This window comes from Canis lupus, chromosome 21, assembly GCF_003254725.2.
Source record: "Canis lupus dingo isolate Sandy chromosome 21, ASM325472v2, whole genome shotgun sequence".
In the NCBI taxonomy this organism is placed as follows: Eukaryota; Metazoa; Chordata; class Mammalia; order Carnivora; family Canidae; genus Canis; species Canis lupus.
Window position 1 is genome coordinate 33749049 of NC_064263.1, and position 19764 is coordinate 33768812.

At 34.0% G+C, this 19764-nt stretch overlaps 1 protein-coding gene and 1 long non-coding RNA gene across 4 annotated transcripts in view; one reads left to right on the top strand and one right to left on the bottom strand.

Moving 5' to 3' along the window:
* LOC112667623 (uncharacterized) overlaps nt 1-16548 on the top strand; it is a 57550-nt gene extending 41002 nt beyond the window's left edge. The window contains exons 3-4 of the long non-coding RNA XR_003141195.3: nt 2025-2090; nt 16160-16548. This is a non-coding gene — a long non-coding RNA (uncharacterized LOC112667623). The remainder of the gene's footprint in view (nt 1-2024; nt 2091-16159) is intronic.
* SBF2 (SET binding factor 2) overlaps nt 1-19764 on the bottom strand; it is a 454884-nt gene that overhangs the window by 232622 nt on the left and 202498 nt on the right. For all 3 annotated transcript variants that reach the window (XM_025459459.3, XM_025459456.3, XM_049098688.1), the window contains exons 4-6: nt 4593-4715; nt 2803-2913; nt 1032-1137 (exon numbers count right to left, since the gene is read on the bottom strand). In XM_025459459.3, coding sequence (XP_025315244.1) covers nt 1032-1137; nt 2803-2913; nt 4593-4715 — 340 coding nt within the window. The remainder of the gene's footprint in view (nt 1-1031; nt 1138-2802; nt 2914-4592; nt 4716-19764) is intronic.

Consider the following 19764-nt stretch of genomic DNA (forward strand, 5'->3'; position numbering starts at 1 on the left):
TTTCTTTTGAGGCTTTCTAAATTTGACAACTGAAGTCATAACAGAAAAATAAGGATGAGGCCATTAATGAAAAAGGAGTGACAAATTACAGAGCTAAGCAAGAAGCAAAATTCAACATGAGACAGAAGGGAAACAAGAGGGTAGAAGTTTTGTGTAAGGAGCTAATAATTTCATGGAAAAGAATGTGAGCCCTAGGTAAAGGAAGGTTTCAACAAAACTTAAAAAAAGACAAAGACAGATGAAGAACATTGACAAACATGAGACTCAAAGAGAACAGGACACTCCTATTCCAGCACATACAAAGCACAAGTAAGAGGGAAAGTAAATGGGATTCTCTGGCAGCCCTGATTAGAAACGTCTTTACTTTAAAGTTATACTATCCCTTAAATGAAGTACAAGCTGTCCAATGGACAGAGTGCACTTTCTGGTGTCCTCCCTGCAGTTCTTCAACCTTGCCATTGCTATAAAATCAGAGATAAAGTCCTGATCCAGATGATGGATTAGAAGGACAGGACTTTTTGTTCCATCTGACGAGGTTTCTACAAAAGTAATTCATCTAAGGAAAAGCAAAATAGACTATCTATTCATCTTCAAAGCATAAAGAAAATCTGCCTATTTTCTATAGTCTAATTGATTCCAGAGTAAAAGAGGCCAGAGTTCAAACAAATTTTTTTAAAAGATTTTTATTTATTTATTCATAGAGACACAGAGAGAGAGAGAGAGAGGCAGAGAGACAGGCAGAGGGAGAAGCAGGCTCCATGCAGGGAGCCCGACGTGGGATTCGATCCCGGGCCTCCAGGATCACACCCCAGGCTGCAGGCGGCGCTAAACCGCTGCGCCACAGGGGCCGCCCTAGAGTTAAAAATTTTGAAAAAAGAATAAATACCATTTAAGATTAGAACCCACATAATTATATATTTTATATATTAGGTATTTAATCATTAGCTTTTAATTCTCCTGATTCATGTTAGGCAATGTGAGCTTAAAAAAAAATCCACAAGAGGACACTGCCAATGGGAGCAAAGACATACCCAACTGCTGAAACAGGAGAGCCACGCTAGTGCCTGTGACAGGAAGACTATCATGCAAAGGAGTCTGGATCAGCTGTCTATCTCCTGCACCCAAGGAAAACAGCTTCTGCAGAATGGGACAAAAACACACACACAAACATAAATTATTTCTTTTCAGACATTTTCTTAAGACAAAAAAAAAATTCCTTTGAAATTCAAATTCCATTTTTAAAGTTCAAATTTAGAGTTAGTGATAATCCTGTAAGATCCAATTAGGAGATGTCAAGAGTAATAATGTAACCGAAAATATTCAACTTACACTGTGCCCAAATGAACATCGTATAAGAAAATTCAATAATTAGAGAGCTGAAATTTAATAATGATGATATAAAAATCACTGACAATCATACTTATCTAAAAAATAATGTTAGTCAACATTTTTATGCCAATTATATGTCAATAAAACTTGAAGAAACAAAAACTATATAATATGAACCACATATGTAATATTTTAAAATTTCTAGTAGCCACAATAAAAAGTTTTTTCAACTAAAAAATAAATTAACAAAATAAAGTCAGTATAAATCCCATCATGATAAAGGTCCACAAAACAATTCCGCTTTAAAGTTTAGGTCCATTTGTGACCAAACTCACATTTTATATTCTGCCCATGGAGTAGAGGGAGAAGACTGAAAGAGGAGGGAACAGGAAGAAAAAAAAAAGATAAAAACTAAAGAGTAACAGAAGATTCCAGGTTAGACAAAGACAATTAAAAGTCAAAGGGCAAGGGAAAAGGGTGGCAGTTTCAATGGAAGTCTCATCTCTGTCAGACTGAGAATAAACAATGGAGTTTTTAGAGGGCTGTCCTCTTCTATAGTATTACACAAGAATAAGCAGAATAAGTGAACAACGAATCAGTTTTAGGAATTAAGGAAAAGAGACTTTTTAAAAAAAAGTATGGTTCCCTAGAAACACTGAGACATAGAAACTGAGGTTCTTATTTTTCCACTTCAGAGATGAAAATGAAAATCTTAAGACAAACGAGATGAAAAACCCACGATCACTTTGAGAAAGTTTTTTGTAAGTAAAAAAATTTAATGTCTTCCCTTAAGGCTAAATATATGACAAAATCTTGGGGAAATTTTAAGGGATAGATTATACTTTTTGTGAAAGATCTGTGATTCTGGATGATTGTCAACATTATTATTGCTAAAGGTAGCAAACTGAAATAAGAAAAATATGCCCCCTTCTTACAAAGCTTACATGCAAGCTATTCTACACATAACACACAAAATGGTTTTAGGATCATGTATAATTGCTGCTACCCAGGGAAATGAATAAATAAATAAATCTACTCAGAAGTAGTTATAAATGTAATAAAGAATTGTTTTGAGGGTTTTCTTAATGTTATCCCCTAATCTTTATCACTGAAAAAATATTTGATATGTTAATACATAAAGCAGTAAGAAAGGTAGAAAGAATGCATTTTAAATGTTCACCTTAAAAAAAAGTATATTTCCAAGAAAATGTAAACTAGAGTTCAAGTTACACAAAATATGACTTCTAATTATGCTATGTGAAAGGTGAACCCTGAGTTAAAATTAACCTCATGACCTAAGAAAAGAATGGAATCTTGGGTCTCCAGAAGGCAGACCATAGGGACAATGCTTAACTAAGATCCTCTTTAAATGAAATTATTTAAGGAATTTTTTTTTCTTTTCTTCATAAATTAAATTAACTGGAGGAGAGAAGAGGAACAGTCCTGCTTCATCTCCCTTTTCATTCTATTTACCTGAGACCCTCCAGCCGCTGGGACAAGGCATGCACACAGGTTTGCAATGAGACTTTCCAAGGAGACATTCAGACTGTCTACATACACAGTGTAGATCAAACCTAGACAAGCCTGCAAAGAGAAGATGCATGTAGTTTTGTCATGGAAAAAGTATGCATTGAAAACAAATTGCCGTGACATCTGCTCCTAGGGAAATTTCTCTTTGAAGCCAGTAAAAAACTGCCATGGAATAAATTTTAAGCAGCAAATACTATTAAGTTTATTAAATTTTCTTTCTTGACCAGAAGCTCTAAATGAGCTTTTGAGAGGAGTTTATAAAAAGCAGAAATCCGTAATTTGTAAAACAGGTGCTTGCACTCAGATAACCACTTCAGGAAATTTGTAGGGGTTTAAAAACTGTTTTTGTCTCAATTTACTTTGCAAAACTCCAAATTTCAAGATAAAAATTTAGAAAGTTTGTGTTTTTGTGAATCTTATAAATTTGGAACACCTGCTCTACAGAAAAATTTTTGTTAATTATTACAAAGGTTAGCAAAATAGAGATATGATAAATGTTTTAAGCTCAGAGAAAGGTAAATGATAACATGGAAGACAAAATGCAATCTTTATGAATGTTTCAGTTTATTAAAATTTGTGACTGTAAAAAACTAGTATTTGTTAGGTGTTACCCATTATCATTGAAATCTTGACATTAAGTTAATTTTTCTAGAATATATATAGTCTCAACAATATGGAAAAGTTTTCCAGAAATTAGGTATTAAATTCCCAAGTCCTTGGGAAATTTAAGTTAAGATATATTTTATACTTTCCAAAGAGATCTGTGATTTTGGACAATAATCAACATTACTATTACTAAAGGTAGCAACTGAAATAAGAAAAACAAGCCCTCTTCTTTCAAAGCTTAAATGTATTTATAACTAAATAAAATTTTTTCCTTGCATTTGAAAATTCTACATGTCTCAAAAAGGAAAATATCTAGACGTAAACAATATATTTTTTAAGATTTTATTTATTTATTCATGAGAGACACAGAAAGAGAGAGGCATAGACATAGGCAGAGAGAGAAGCAGGCTCCATGCAGGGAGCCCAATGTGGGACTTGATCTCAGGACTCCGGGATCACGCCCTGGGCCGAAGGCAGCCGCTCAACCACTGAGCCACCCAGGCGTCCCAGGAAGTAAGCTATTTTAAAGGTATGTTGGCAGTTAGAACTATCTGAAATTGCAAATATCCGTTCTGTTTACTTAGCCTGGATTTCTCAAAAGAGAATAAATAAAAACACACAAAGTTGGGGTGCCTGGGTGGCTCAGTCAGTTTAGCATCTGCCTTCAGCTTGGGTCATGATCCCACGGTCCTGGGAAAAAGCAGGGAGCCTGCTTCTCCCTCTCCCTCTGCTGTTCTCCCTGCTTGTGTTCGTTCTCTCTCTGTCAAATCAATAAATAAAATCTTAAAAAAAAATACACAAGGTTGTTATGTTACTGAGGCATTTTAAATCTGCTACAGGCAATCATATAATTTCTTATAGATTCATAAATTTGGGGGTCAGTAGCCATGGGATCTATTTTAAAGCAAACACTACATCCTTTAAGTTTAAATACTCACAAATTAACTTATAGATTTATTTCATCCAACATGAACACATTTTTTTTCAGTTCACACTAAATTTATTTTATTGATGAATCCCTAAATCAATTTAAAGACATTTTAAATACAAAATCTTGTTACCATGGTTCACTCAAAATAGATTCACACAATAATACAAATCAATAATGACAACTATGAGTTCTTTACCCTAAAAATTTCTGGATAATCTAATCTGGATACCAACACCAGGCTTTTGGGCGCAAACACTTCTGCAGGCTGAATTAAACCAGACACTTCCACTTCACCTTCAATCTCTTCCTTCTTTGTTCCCTAGAAAAAGATGCACTGTAATCAACTGACAGAATTTTCAAGGCTTATAACTTACACAAAATAGACATATCACACATTTTCATATAATTTACAAAATACAAAATTAATTATATAATATACTTTATAATTTACAAAACTCAAATACATACTTTGACAGGAATCTAAAAAGCAAGTAAGTAGGCAAAGAAATTATAAATGAAGTCATGCTTATTTCACTTTTGAAAAGTTGGTTATACTGCAGATATATACCACAACTTTCTGGGAGCATTTGATTTCTGAGAAAGTACTAGTAATCAAAGGTAAAGAAGATACATTCAAATTATTTTAAATATGATCTGAAAAACTAAAAATGCCACTCACTTAAACGGAAAGTCAGCTTTTAAGAAAAGATCTGTTTTAGAAGGCAGTAATTTTCATTCTTGTTTTTCTAGTGGTCCCAATATTTCAAACAAAAATGACAATCATTTAGGATTCTAAGGCTTGTGCAATGCCCAATCTTAGAAATAAAGCCCCATCAGCTTGAAATTCCTTTTGCTCATAAGCAACAATGTTGATTTTTTGAGAAGAGAAAATATCTTTATACACAAAAACTTTCAGAATATACTTAGTTCCATTCAACTCTACACTTAATAATTGTTAAAATGGTAGATCTTATGTATTTTTTAGCACGGTAAAAACATCTACAATAAAAGACACCTTACATTTCAATTACTAAAAATACTGGTTAATTAAATAAACTCTGAAAACTATTATTCCCATTTATATGTCAACAAATATTCCCTGTGCATCTGTTGTTCCGTAATATTTTATGATACTCTATAAAACTTTTAAGGTGAGAAAAAAAAAGACAAAGCAGTAAAGCATTCAGATTTATTCCTAGACAATCTTCCAAGATGCCAGACATTTTCCCTAACTAGAATCCTCTCCTCTTTCTTTTCCATTAATAAAAGTTCCAGCTCAAAAGTCTATCTTGTTTCCTGAAGCATTTCCTTTACTGATTTTTCTCCTAGTCTTACTTCTCAGCACGGTTCACCAACATATCATATGTCCTCAAACTCATTTCTCCCATCAAATCTCTCCCCAAAATACCACAAAATGCTATATCAATTACCTGCTTGACATCTGCACCTAGATGACTAACAGTTATCTTAAACATGTCCAAAATATAGCTCCAGTCTTTATCCTTGAACTCCATTCCTCCTACAGTATTTTCAATCTCAGTTAATGGAAATCCTATGTTTCCATTTGGCAAATCAAACACTGATGCCTCTCTCTTTCATATCCCCTATCCAAATTGTCAGCAAATTCTGATTACTTACCATGACCACTCTTACCACAATACTATGGGCCACAATCATTCCTTGTCTGGATTATTTTAACAGCCTCTTGCAGTCTCTTACATTCCTCTTTAGCTCCACTTTACTTGCTTGTTGCTCTAAAATGTGTGGGGCAAGTTCCCAGCTAAGGGTCTTTAAGCACTGTTTGTTATTCCTATCCCTAGAATATTCTTTTCACAGATATTCTAATGATAAATTCCCTCATCTCTGTTAGGTCTTCATTCAAGTGACTTCTGCTGTTAAGCCTTCACTGGCACCCTAATCAAAACTACAATTCCTAACATTCTCTATCCTCTTTCCTTGCTTCATTTTTCTCCATGGCACTAGTTCCATCCACCATACTACTCATTTCACTTATCTTGTTTTTTGTTTGTCTGTCTCTTCTGTTAGAATATGCTCACAAAGACCAGGATTTCTGTCTTGTTCATTGGTAATTTCCCACTTACTAATACAAGAGCTGGGCACATGGTTGGTACTTTCTGAATATTTGTTTACTACATACATGCAGGAATGAACTTTCTTGGAATTGTTTCCTGGGTATTTTACTAAGGATGTCTTTTTTCCCCCCACTATAGATGCCAAAAACTGTATTTTCTATCTCCTTTGGCGCTCACATATTTTCTAGTACAGTGAAATATAACCAAGTATTAGATGTCTATGGAATGCACACATCCGAAGGGAACTATCTGTTTACTTTTATATGTGTCATAAGGTCCCTATGCTCTTGAAAGATTTTCATCTGTTACAAAGCAAAAGCTAAAAGGTTGGTTTTTGAAATCCTTAGAAATAATAAAAATGTGATGAATATGAATTTGCCAAAGATTTCCACACATAATGAATCATATTCTTCATAGATTACTAACAAATCTGAAATGACAAAAGAATGACTAAAATTCCTCAAAGAGATAAAGCTATCCATTTTATGAGATTGTGATAAATGCCCTAGAGTACCATTAGAAGCCAACTTGACTAAGTAGATAACCATTTCAAATAAATGACTATTAACCTACTTTGACCAAAACACAAAATACAATGCATTGGTCATTTCTTAAAGCTATTCTTTAACTAAACATTCACTAAATGAAACAGTAATTAACAACAACAAAAAGGGCCAAATATAATGTAAATCAGTATTAAGTAAAAACAATTCCGTGCATCTTTACATGACTTCTTATTACAGAGGCTTTTACTTCATAAATGTACTATAAATCATAAGACATTATTCTTAATTCCAACAGCTCTCCTACAAGAATAAAATGTCACAAATTTAAAGAAAATTCATACTCCTCTATTCAAAGCAAAATGTAGTTTTATGATAAAATTTTTTTATAATCCAAAAACTGTTGTTTAAAATAAGGTTTGGGTCCAAGTCCCTGCTCTGCTGTGTCAGGTATACTTGGACCCAAGCTCGAGCTTGCTAATAAACCCTCGTGTGCTTGAAAAAAAATAAAAATATAAAATAAAATAAAATAAAATAAAATAAAATAAGGTTTGTTCCAGGCCACAGTAATATGGTATTTTTGAATAAAATTTTTCTATAAATAATTTATCCTTTAAGGGAATACTGCCTCTTCTCTCTACCTACTAGAATAGCTTTTGTGTAACAATTAAATGATGATACTGGTCGTATTTGGTTCATATTTTATAATATAGATTCTCACATATTGAAAAGATATGAGAAGCTTAAAAATAAGCAGGAAATTCAAAACAGGCTATGAATGTAATAGGTGCTATAATAATGCTTTGAAATTTAATACTTTATATCAGAAAAATTTCACATATTTATCTCACCAAACAATATCTGCAACCTTTTTATTAACCTAAGATTATTCCTAATTCTAGAAGGTCCCATTAAAGATACAAATCTATCTTTTATAAAGATACAAATTTATCTTAAACACTCTATTGAATTGTCTTACAAGGTCACCTTATCTCTTGTACCTATCACAAGCACGTGCCACAACTTGCCCATTTATAGATTTTTTCCTACCTGTTATTATTATGGACTACATGTGCTATGGGATTCTCGGCTTCCATGTAGTTTACCTTCTATGTAGGTCACAGTCTCTGTGCTTCCATGATATGGGATAAATTAGTACTCACCATATCAATCTGCCCCCAAAACTCTATTGCCCTTTAAACATATCCTGAGACAAAAATGCTAAGAATTCTTAGATTACTGATTTTTATGGGCTGACTCCATAGGCATAATATTCATGAAGTCCATCCTGTTACACAGGTTGAATACGTCAACTTCATCTTTGTTGCATTCTTGATGCTGGATTTTTTTTTTAATTTTTTTTTTATTTATTTATGATAGTTACAGAGAGAGAGAGAGGCAGAGACACAGGCAGAGGGAGAAGCAGGCTCCATGCACCGGGAGCCCGATGTGGGACTCGATCCCGGGTCTCCAGGATCGCGCCCTGGGCCAAAGGCAGGCGCCAAACCGCTGCGCCACCCAGGGATCCCTGATGCTGGGTTCCTATCTCTTACTTTGAAAAAAACTGTTGAATCCAATATCATCTCTGTGTCAGCTCATTTTTCAACAACACTATTTCACACTAAAACTCTTTTTTCAGTATTTCTTTAAACATCCCAGTTAAAAAGGAAGATAAGGGGAGGTGGGTGGCCTGAGTGGCTCAGTCGGTTAAGCCTCTGCCTTCGGCTCAGGTCACGATCCCAGGATCCTGGAATGGAGTCGGCTTCTCCCTCTTCCTCTGCCCCTCCCCTCCACTCATGCTCTCTCTTCCTCTCTCAAATAAAAAAATAAATAAAATCTTAAAAAAAAAGAGGATAAAAGTAATCACAGAAGTAAAAAATTACCAGTTCTATTACATTTCCTTTTTGAAATATAAGCAATTTAATTACAGTGTATCACTATATAAAATTGCCTCAGTTATGCAATTTAAGGACTTTAAAACTTTCCAAAATTGCAAATAAAGGAGTCTAAGTAGTTGCAAAATTCTGTAAGGTCTATAAATCTCCCTGAAAAGCTATTTCTTTTTTTTTTTTTTTAAGATTTTTTATTTATTTATTCAGAGGGAGAGAGCCAGAGACACAGGCAGCGGGAGAAACAGGCTCCATGCAGGAAGCCCAATGTGGGACTTGATCCCCGGTCTCTAGGATCACACCCTGGGCTGCAGGCAGCACTAAACCGCTGCGCCACCGGGGCTGCCCACTACTTCATTTCTTGCCAAATAATCTGTTAATCATGTTGACATGTCCACATGATAAAACCTGGTTTTGCCTTGCATTGGTCTGGAAAATAATGACCACATGAGAAATACACATATTAGGATAACAAGTCTTCAGACAAATCAGGGCCAATAGTGTTCAGTTAAGAATTGAATTTACCTTTAGGAAAGAGAATATCCAGATATTTTCCCTCTTCAATAGCTTCTGGGTTCTATAGTATTCTGAAGGTAGAACAAATTCATTTGTAGAGCTACTATATTTTCACCCAGTAAGCTTCCTATGTTTAAGTGGTACATAGTCTATAAGTTCTTATTCTGTTAAGATATACTAAGGCAGCATTTCCCAAAGAGTTTTCTGCTGAAAGCTAATAAACACTACTTAGCAAAAAGGTCTTCTAATCAAAGAATTTTGGAAACATTAAGGTAAAGTCAAGTTAAATAGTCTTCTTTACTGCAGGGTTTCTCAGACTTGATATGCAAATATTATTTGTGCAATGCCAAGTAAAGGAGATATAAAATATTTCTCAAACTTACTGGACTAATGAAATCTCTTTATTATAGAACATTTAGAGGATCTAGTGCCCTATGGGACAAACATTGGGAAAGGGTTATCATCTATCTCAAAACACAAAATGTGTGAAATTGAAGTGCATTTATGTTCATAGGTTTTATATCCTTTGGTAAACAGAATACTTATTTCATAAATATTCTAGTTGATATCTTTCACCAATTCTCATATTTCATAAAGTAAGATAAGATTTGAAGATTAGAAAACAGACAAGGCTGCTGGGAGCTAGGTTTCCACATAACTACTCCAGGAAAATATTTAGCATACTTGTGGTCCCTTCTCACTAAGTTTGTTAGGAACTGCTACTCTTAATCAATGGTTTTCAAACTTCAGTGTTCATCAAACCATGCAAGGCTTTTTAAATCAGATTTCTGAGTCCAATTCCTAATGTTTCTGATTCAGTAGGTCTGAGGTGGGAATTTACTTTTCTAACAAGTTCCCCAATGATGCTGATACTGCTGGTTCAGGGATCACACTTTGAGAATCACTGCTCAGGACAAATTAAGATGAAAATATAAAAGAAAATAACAATAACATATACTTTATACTATACTATTGGTATTAATTCATTTATACAAAAATGTTATTAAATACTATTTCCCAGTAAAGAAAACCAGAACTCCTTGGAAAAATGACATTCTAAAAAAAATGTCAGAAAAATGTACAAAATGAGCCTATTCATCTTACTGTGTCGAAGAACAACAGGATCAAAATGAATAAAAATTAGTTGATTCAAACTCCTCAAACACAAAAATCCATTAATTCATAATGACAATTTTTTTTAAGTTGTCACTAGTGACAATGGTTAGGGTTCTAATCTACTATTCTGAACATTTTTTTAAAAAGGAATAATTATTCTTTTCTATCTAAGTGTAATTGCAAAAGTTCTATTTTATAGATGAATTTTATTCAGTTTATAAATACATAAGGAACAGAATGAGGAAATACCATTTTGCAATTCCTACTGAAATAATGTATTTAGGCAATGATCATCAAGAGATACAAAAACAATTAAGTGAAGAATGGCGTTACCCCAAACCTACAAATCGATCTTAACATTATTAAAAATAGAGCAAACAGGGCAGCCCAGGTGGCTCAGCGGTTTAGCGCCACCTTCAGCCCAGGGCGTGATCCTGGAAACCTGGGATGGAGTCCCACATCGGGCTTCCTGCATGGAGCCTGCTTCTCCCTCTGCCTGTGTCTCTGCCTCTCTCTCTCTCTTTCATGAATAAATAAATAAAATCTTAAAAAAAAAAAAAAAAGAGCAACCAAAAACTAAGCTCCTCTTGATACGATAAAATAGGAAGTACTGCACAATCTTTGAAGTAGTCTTACTTTAAAACCTGAATATGAATCTAATCAAGCCTCTAGATCTAATTATCACTTTATGGAAAATAAACCAAACAGAGGTACAAATTAAATAAAAATATAGGGAATTAATCAGCCAAATCTAGAATGTAGGACATTCCATAGGACAAATGACTCAGTTTCTCCACCACTCCCGAAAGTGGGGCTGTAACAGAAGAAATTTAAGAAATATCAACATTACAATAACTTATTTGGATTCTGATGTAAACAAACTCAGACATTTTTGATACACTAAATTGGATACCAGGTGATATTAAGGCACTATTCAAAATCATAATTAATTTTGTTAAATATTATAATTCTAGATTGATAAGTAAAAGTAAAAACGTCCTTATCAGTTAGAGACACATACTAAAATATCTATAGGTAAAATATGGTGTCTGGGGTTTACTTTTATTTTTTTTAAGATTTTATTTATTTATTCATGAGAGACACACAGAGAGAAAGGCAGAGACACAGGCAGAGGGAGAAGCAGTCTCCACGCAGGGAGCCCGATGTGGGACTCAATCCTGGGACTCCAGGATCATGCCCTGGGCTGAAGGCAGGCGCTAAACTTCTGAGCCACCCAGGGATCCCCCGAGGTTTACTTTTAATTTTTTTTTTGAGGTTTACTTTTAAATGCCTCTTCCTAAAAAATGTACACATAGGTTGCTTCCAAATCTTGGCAGCAAAAATAAAGATGGATATATCTTTTCAAATTAGTGTTTTCAATTTCTTTGGGTAAATACCCAGTAATGGAATTTTTGAAGCATATGGTATTTTTATTTTTAATTTTTTGAGAGATCTCCATACTATTTTTCATAGTGGCTGTACCAGTTTACATTCCTACTAATAGTGCACAAAGATTACCTTTTTCCTAAATCCTCACCAACATGTGCTATTTCTTGTCTTTTTTATTTTAACCTTCTAAGAAGTATAAGGTGATATTTCTCATTATGGTCTTGATTTGCATTTCCCTGGTGATGAGCAATGCTGAGCATCTTTTCATGTGTCTGTTAGCCAACTATATGTCTTCTTTGGGAAAAGGCCTATTTAGGTCCTCTGGGCATTTTTTTCTTTTTGAAGATTTATTTATTTGGAGACAGAGAACAAGCGGGGGAGGTTGGGGTACAGAGGGAGAGAGAGAATCCTGAACCAGACTCCCTGCTAAGCATAGAGCCCAGTGCAGAGCTCAATCCCAGGACCCTGAGTTCATGACCTGAGCAGAAACCAAGAGTCAGAGCAACTTAACCGAACTGAGCTACCCAGGAGCCCCACTCCGTGCATTTTTTATTAAATTGTTTGTTGAAGAGTTTTAAGCAAGGAGGGTAATTTCAATTCTGCTTTGAAAAAAATCGCTCTTGGGACACCTGGGTGGCTCAGTGGTTGAGAATCTGCCTTTGGCTCAGAGCATGATCCGGGAGTTCCAGGATCAAGTCCCACATTGGGATCCCTGAATAGAGCCTGCTTCTCCCTCTGCCTGTGTCTCTGCCTCTCTCTCTCTGTGTGTGTGTGTGACTATCATAAATTAAAAAAAGAAAAGAAAAGAAAAGAAAAGAAAAGAAAAGAAAAGAAAAGAAAAGAAAAGAAAAGAAGAAAAGAAAATAAAAGAAAAAAATCACTCTAATGTTGAATGGAGAATAGTTTGCAAAAGTTGAAATAGGAAGTCATTTTTAGAAGTCTGGTGATTTAGGCAAGATATATAGTAGAGTAGAATGGGAGACAGAAGAAAAGTAGTGATTAAGGATTCAATCTGGAAGTAGAATTGACAGGATTTGCTGATGGCTAGAATGTGAAGGATGAAAAAAGGGGAGATAAGTGGTAACTCTAGGTTTTTTGTTTGAAAACATGGATGGACAGTAATGGTATTTACTGAGGTTAGAAAACTAAAAAGGATACAATTTGGGGCTGGAGATGGAAGAAAGGAATGGAGATGGAATAAAGGAATGGGGAATAATCAGGAAGCAATATGTCTTGCATATTTTAAAAGCTCCATTCCTCTTTCAATCCGTTTTTCCATTATTAGAAGAACAGGACAGCAAGAAGCTAAAGCTCTGTTTATACTTAATCGCTATAAAGTCAATTATGTCTCAATTTTTTAAAAATGGCTATAAAAACAATTTAAAGCTAATCATAAATATGACACAGGAATATACTAAATGCAACAAGTTTAAAAACTAGTAAACAGTAGAAGTGTTAAACATGTATACATTTTTAATATGGAGGAGAAAAGGCCTGGGAAATTATACTCCAAAAAATTTGTATTTTTCTTAGCATTTGTCTTTGGGTCATGGGATTATGGTTGACATTTATGACATAAAAGCACACACATACCTAGTGAAAAATAATTTGCTAAAATGTTTACTCTTGTACTATCTTTATAACAAAAAGTTTAAAGTTTTAAAAGGTAAATAATAATGTATCCATATGTGTTTATTTATTAAACACTTACTAAATGGCTGGCCACATAGCAGGTGTCACAGAAGGATAAAGTGCAATTCTTTGTGTCAGGAAATTTATAATCTAGCTTACGAGCTAAAACCAACACAGGTGAAATAACAGCAAAAAATGCAGAACAATATTGCAACATTTTGAAGTTCATATTTAAAGTGCTTGAGAAACTCTGAGAAGGGAAATCAGGGAGGCCCACAGCAGTGAGCTGGAACTTAAAGGAAAATAGAACAGTCAGAAGGAAAGGGAATAGGAAAAGAAGAAATCCAACAAATCAAAGCATCTAAAGAGGTCAAGTTTAAAAAAGGTGGTATGCTATGTACTTGACCAGTTTGAATTTTACTATATATCTATCCTGCTTATTTCCATTTTCCTAATTTTAACCCTTATATACCTTTTAAAAATATGAGCTAAACACTAAATTTTTATGGTAGGCGTACTTAACTAAAATTTGTTGCCTATGTTCACATTATTAGTAGATAATTTGTAACATTCTTTTTAATATAAAAAGCATAACAATGATAATTTGTAGAAGCTTTAATTTTTGGCATCTTTTATTTCAGTAATTCTTATTGCATATCTTTTTTTAAACACCTTTTACCCTCCAGTTAATATGCAGTGAATAAATCACGGTTAATAAATTAATCATCATAAACTGAAGAATATGGTCACTGGCACTATGTTTCTCATCCTTTATCTCCAAAACATAATTAATTCAAATCAATTGTTAGATAGTACTCAAGAATTCTTTGGTGTATTTTTTTTTTTAAGATTTTTTATTTATTTATTCATGAGAGACACAGAGAGAGAGGCAGAGACATAGGCAGAGGGAGAAGCTCCATGCAAGGAGACCGACGTGGGACTCGATCCCAGGTCTCCAGGATCAGGTCTGGGCTGAAGGCGGCGCTAAACCACTGAGCCACCCGGGCTACCCTCTTTGGTGTATCTTATAAAATTATTAAGAAAATCTAAGGCTGACTTCAAATGTTAACATTATGAGAAATACTATTAAGCTAATTCCTTTCTCTGAAGAAAAAGAAATGAGTACAAACCTTTTTATGAGATAGGGAAACTGCAGGTAAACTTCTTTCTAACAAGGTTAACCAACTCAAAATTAGATTCTCATAAATTCAAGAATATTATTTTGTGAACCACCAAAGTCAACGGACTCTTTTGAAAGTTCTTTTCTGCTATGTGTTGAAATTGGTGAAAAAGATTAGAAATGATAAAATGTTAATTTTTAGATGAAGAAACTAAAATATTAAATTAGTTTTTAGATAAAAAATTATATTTGGTGAGTTATAGGATCACAGAACTTAAGTTTTTAAGTTCATAGTCAAAAAAAATTCATAGTTTAAGTGTAATGTAAATAAAATGTACTTCCCTGGAATCCCTAATTTAGAAGTTTATATGCTGGGCTTGGACTAAGATTCAAGATTTCAGCTTTATTTTCTTAAAGAATAGATGTTGATACTTGAGTGATCATGTAACATGGCATACTGAAACATTCCATAAAGACATAAGACATTTGGTCATATTAGACCTATTGGTCTAAAAAGTTGGCCTTACTCAGATGAGTAAGAATAGTATTCTGTGGATCACAGTTTGGATAGAAAGCTTGTATCTACTATGATCAAAATTAAAATCTATCTTTAAAATCAGATGTAGTTAGGGGTGCCAGGCTGGCTCAGTCAGAAGAGCATCTCTGACTCTTGATCTCAGGGTAGTTAAGTTTGAGTCCCACATTGGGCGTAGAGATTACTTAAAAAATAAAACTTAAAAAAAAAAAGTATTGGTGTGCTGGGTGGCTCAGTCAGTTAAGCACTGTACTTTTGATTTCAGCTCAGGTCATGATCTCAGAGTCATGAGACTGAGCCTGCATTGGGGTCCCTGCTCAGTGGGGAGTCTACCTGAGATTCTTTTCCTCTGCCCCTCATTCTACTCACACTCACGTGCTCCCTCTCTCTCTCTAAGGTGAATAAATCTTTTTTTTTTAAGTATAAAATCAGATGTAGTTAACATGATAGAATAATAAAAGTAATATAGTACAAGAAGTATCTACTTCATTTTACATACAAAGAGTCTCATGCCCGGAGATATGAAATTACTTGCTGTGATATACTGTTCATTCAACATAAAATGAGGATTAATAAGTCAAATCTTCTAACTCTTGGTCTAGTTTTCTTTCCACTGTCTTGAACTCATATACAGACTTTATAAAACATAGGTATTAGTTCAAAGAAACTGTTTAGAAGAGATGACATATGAAAAGCCGAACTATAAATCTAGAAAGATGTTTATACTTTTTTCCATTAAGTATAGCTGCATGTAATAATTCTTGCATTTAAATGAAATAGTAATAACAACATACAGTTCTTGCTGCAGCACTTCTTAGTATAAAACTGTTGAAATTTAAGAAAAGACATTTGATACTGAAGGACTTTGGGAGCCTATTCTCAAATTTTCTCCTGTTGTTTTAATGTCTCAGCATTTTAAGAATATAATACTAATTGGTCATCACTAATTCTTTTTTTTGTTTGTTTTTAGATTTTATTTATTTACTCATGAGAGACACAGAGAGAGCAAGAGGCAGAGACACAGGCAGAGGGAGAAGCAGGCTCCATGCTGGGAGCCCGACGTGGGATTCAATCCCGGGACCCCAGGATCACGCCCTGGGCCGAAGGCAGGCGCTAAACTACTGTGCCACCCAGGGATCCCCCGTCATCACTAATTCAATGAAATGTTCTCCCTACAGCGGACTGTTAAGATACAGCATTCTGCCTATTAAACAGGAAAGGGGAGACAATGGAGAAAAGACCCTTTGACAAAAAGCATAATCTTCACCATTTCTACTATAAAGAGAGCCCTATATGGATATTTGCATATGCTGCAAATTATCAAACTTTAGAATAAACTCAGGATATATGTCCCCCCAATTTTTATCTCTGTCTGAATTATGTTACCTATGCTAGTTTTCATTAGACTCATTTGTTGAATAAGGTCTGAGGATTAGTGTCTAGGATACCATCATGTATAATGTTGATTGTGGAGTACCTGGCTGGCTCAGTAGGTAGAGTGTGTGATTCTTGATCTTGGGGTTGTCAGTTGGAGCTCCATACTGGGTGTGGTGATTACTTAAAAAACAAAGTATTTAAAAACAAAGTATAATGTTGACTGTATTACCACCAGGAAGCCCAGTTCTCACTCTTCTCTATTTATGATTTCTATTCAGTGAAGTAATTACTGATAAAACCTTCCTTGATGGAATCAAAATTATTCCAAAGAGATATTCATCACTGAATATCCTAATATTCGTAATATTGATAAGAAGGGAATTAAATGTCCTTTAGGAGATGGCTTAAATATATTATATCCATATGGTCAATTAGTATGTAGACATTAGAGTTTTAGTTTTTAAAAAACCCTTATTATTGAAACAAAATACATCCATTTTTTTCTATTCTTTTACTTTTTTCCCAATACATTCTAAATCTTCTATAATGAGCACAATTTAGCATTTGATAATCAAGGAGGGAAAAAGAGAAACAAAGAAAAAATGACTAGGCTATTCTACAGATAAATCTACCAAATGTTTTGTGATTTCCTACACTGTTCCAAGTTTCCCCAACAAGAGATCAGTTTAGAAATTCATTTTTATTATTTCATTTTTTCCAGATAAATTGCTCAATCATTTGGAATTGTTGTATTTTACTATGAGCATTTAAATTTATTTTTTCTCACAAAGTGCAATAACTATTTAAATATACTTGTTAAGATGCACAGATTCCATTGATGTGTAATGTTTCCATTGTCAGATATTGATAATAAGTAAGACCAATTACAGTCTTACTTTTGATAATTTTTCTTGAACCAGTAACACATTGATATAATTTCTGTAGCCTTGTAATATATATTTTAGCATTTGATATTGATATTTGGTCTTTGGAGACAGACAAATTCAAGCTTTTTGACTCAGTACCTGAATGTCCCTGGGTTAGTCTTTTAGCCTCATCCATAAAATGGGAATGTTAAAACTTACCAAGTGCTGTTATTGAGAGAATAAAGTAAAATAAACTACCTGTGAATTAAATAAAAGTGCTATAAAACTTTTAGCACAGTGCCTGAACACTAATCAGCCTTCAATGTATCATGAACACAGTAATCTTTTTTTCTATCCATAAGCTTTTTGCAGTCCCGGTAAAAAGCTATTTCCTTTCTATTTCTATTTCTTTTACTCTAAGCTTTCTTTAGCTCTTGTTTTTTTAAATGGCCACTGAGTCCTTTAAACTCTGTTAAGACTTAATCCCACTGCCCTGTCTTTAATTATTAACTTAATCACTGAACTGGTACTTAGCATAGGTACTTATGAGTATCTTTATACTTAAATTTTGGTTTTGCCTCTCACACTAGATTTTTTTTTTAAGATTTTATTTATTTACTCATGAGAGACAGAGAGAGAGAGAGATAGAGAGGCAGAGGCACAGGCAGAGGGAGAAGCAGGCTCCAATGCAGGGAGCCGGATGTGGGACTCGATCCCAGATCTCAGGATCACACCCTGAGCCAAAGGCAGACGCTCAACCACTGAGCCACCCAGGCGTCCCTCTCACACCAGAGTTTAAGCCATTTGAGATGAAGAAACATATCTTATTCCTTCTATGTACCTGTTTCTTTATTCCTCATTTACTTTGAATCATTTCCCCCTCCCATCCTTTGACCATTTATTTGCTGACATACCAAAGTCTTTACTGTGAATTGCATCATTATTATTGGTTCAAAAACACACTTATAAACACATTAAAAAGACTTTAAAAAGATACAACTAAATACAAATTTAGACAGGTCTATCATTTTTTAGATAGGCCATAAAAAGCAACCTTACATCAATCATGTTTTACTCATTACATACAAAGAAATTTACAATCATTTTGTCTAGTTGAATAATTTTGGGAACATGCTTTCAAAAGTTTAATGCAAAGATTTTGCTTGTGATTACTGACAGTGTTACTGTATCCTGGAAAGGTAAGAGCCAACATTTTTATAGTTGCACAATCATACTTTGGATGGTTTGTGTCCCTAAGTTCCTCCTCTTCAGGCTTCCAAATAATGTGTCATAGTATATTTGGTATGAAGTAATTCACACCAAATGAGAATTAAGAAGATCTATTTTTGAACTGATGATATGATCCAGAAATAAAAGAAAAACACATTTTTAAAAAAAGAACATAGTTAACTTCACACCAAAAATGGGAAAAACACTGATGATGACCTAGAAAGGAATATCATCTTAAGTTTTAATATTATTTTCTCAAATTCTACCTCATTGTGCCATTTTGGAGGACCAATTCCAAAAAATATTAACTTTCTGTTATGAGCACAGAAAAGCTATCATATAATTCTGGTGAGTACCTAATTACCTCAGTGCAATTCTATAGGAGCCAGAACTCTTACAGCTTATTTTCATTTTCAAAATCTTGGAAAAACTTTTAGAAGCAGAATCTAACCTTCTGTAAGTTGATTATAAGAACTAAGTAAATCATAATTTTGGTCCACTTAAAATGGAAAATGGGCAAATATTTGAGCTTAAAAGAAAAAAAAGTTTTTAAACATTGATTCCACATACACAAGAACCTACATCTTGGTTTCTAATATTATTCTCCACTCAAATAAGCCAAGGATGCTTGGAAAAATGGTTGATTTCAAGGCCAAGGGTAAGGAAGGAATAAGATGATCCTGGATCACTTATTATGACAAAAAGTTTCAAAAATGCTTTTAAAAATGGTAGGGTCTTAACAAAAGAATACATGAACCAACCTAAAGGGCACAAACCTAGGACTATTTATGCATGAAAACCATTAATTACATAGTACTGAAGAAAAAATAAAGTGGAATAAATAAGTATATAGCTCAGATAGACAAGACACAGGAAAGCTCTTTCTTGCTTATAGTAAAATGTCAACTACTGACTTGTAAAGGTAGGGAGGTGGGAAATAATCATTTTGCAACCATCATAATAAAAATTGGCACAGGCAAGAATCATCACTAACTGGTAAATCTAGGGAGGCATGATTAATGAGTAATAAAATATTTGCACTGTTTTAAAGTGTCTTCCCACAGATTGCTTATTAGTTCCAAGCCAAAATACAGCAACTATA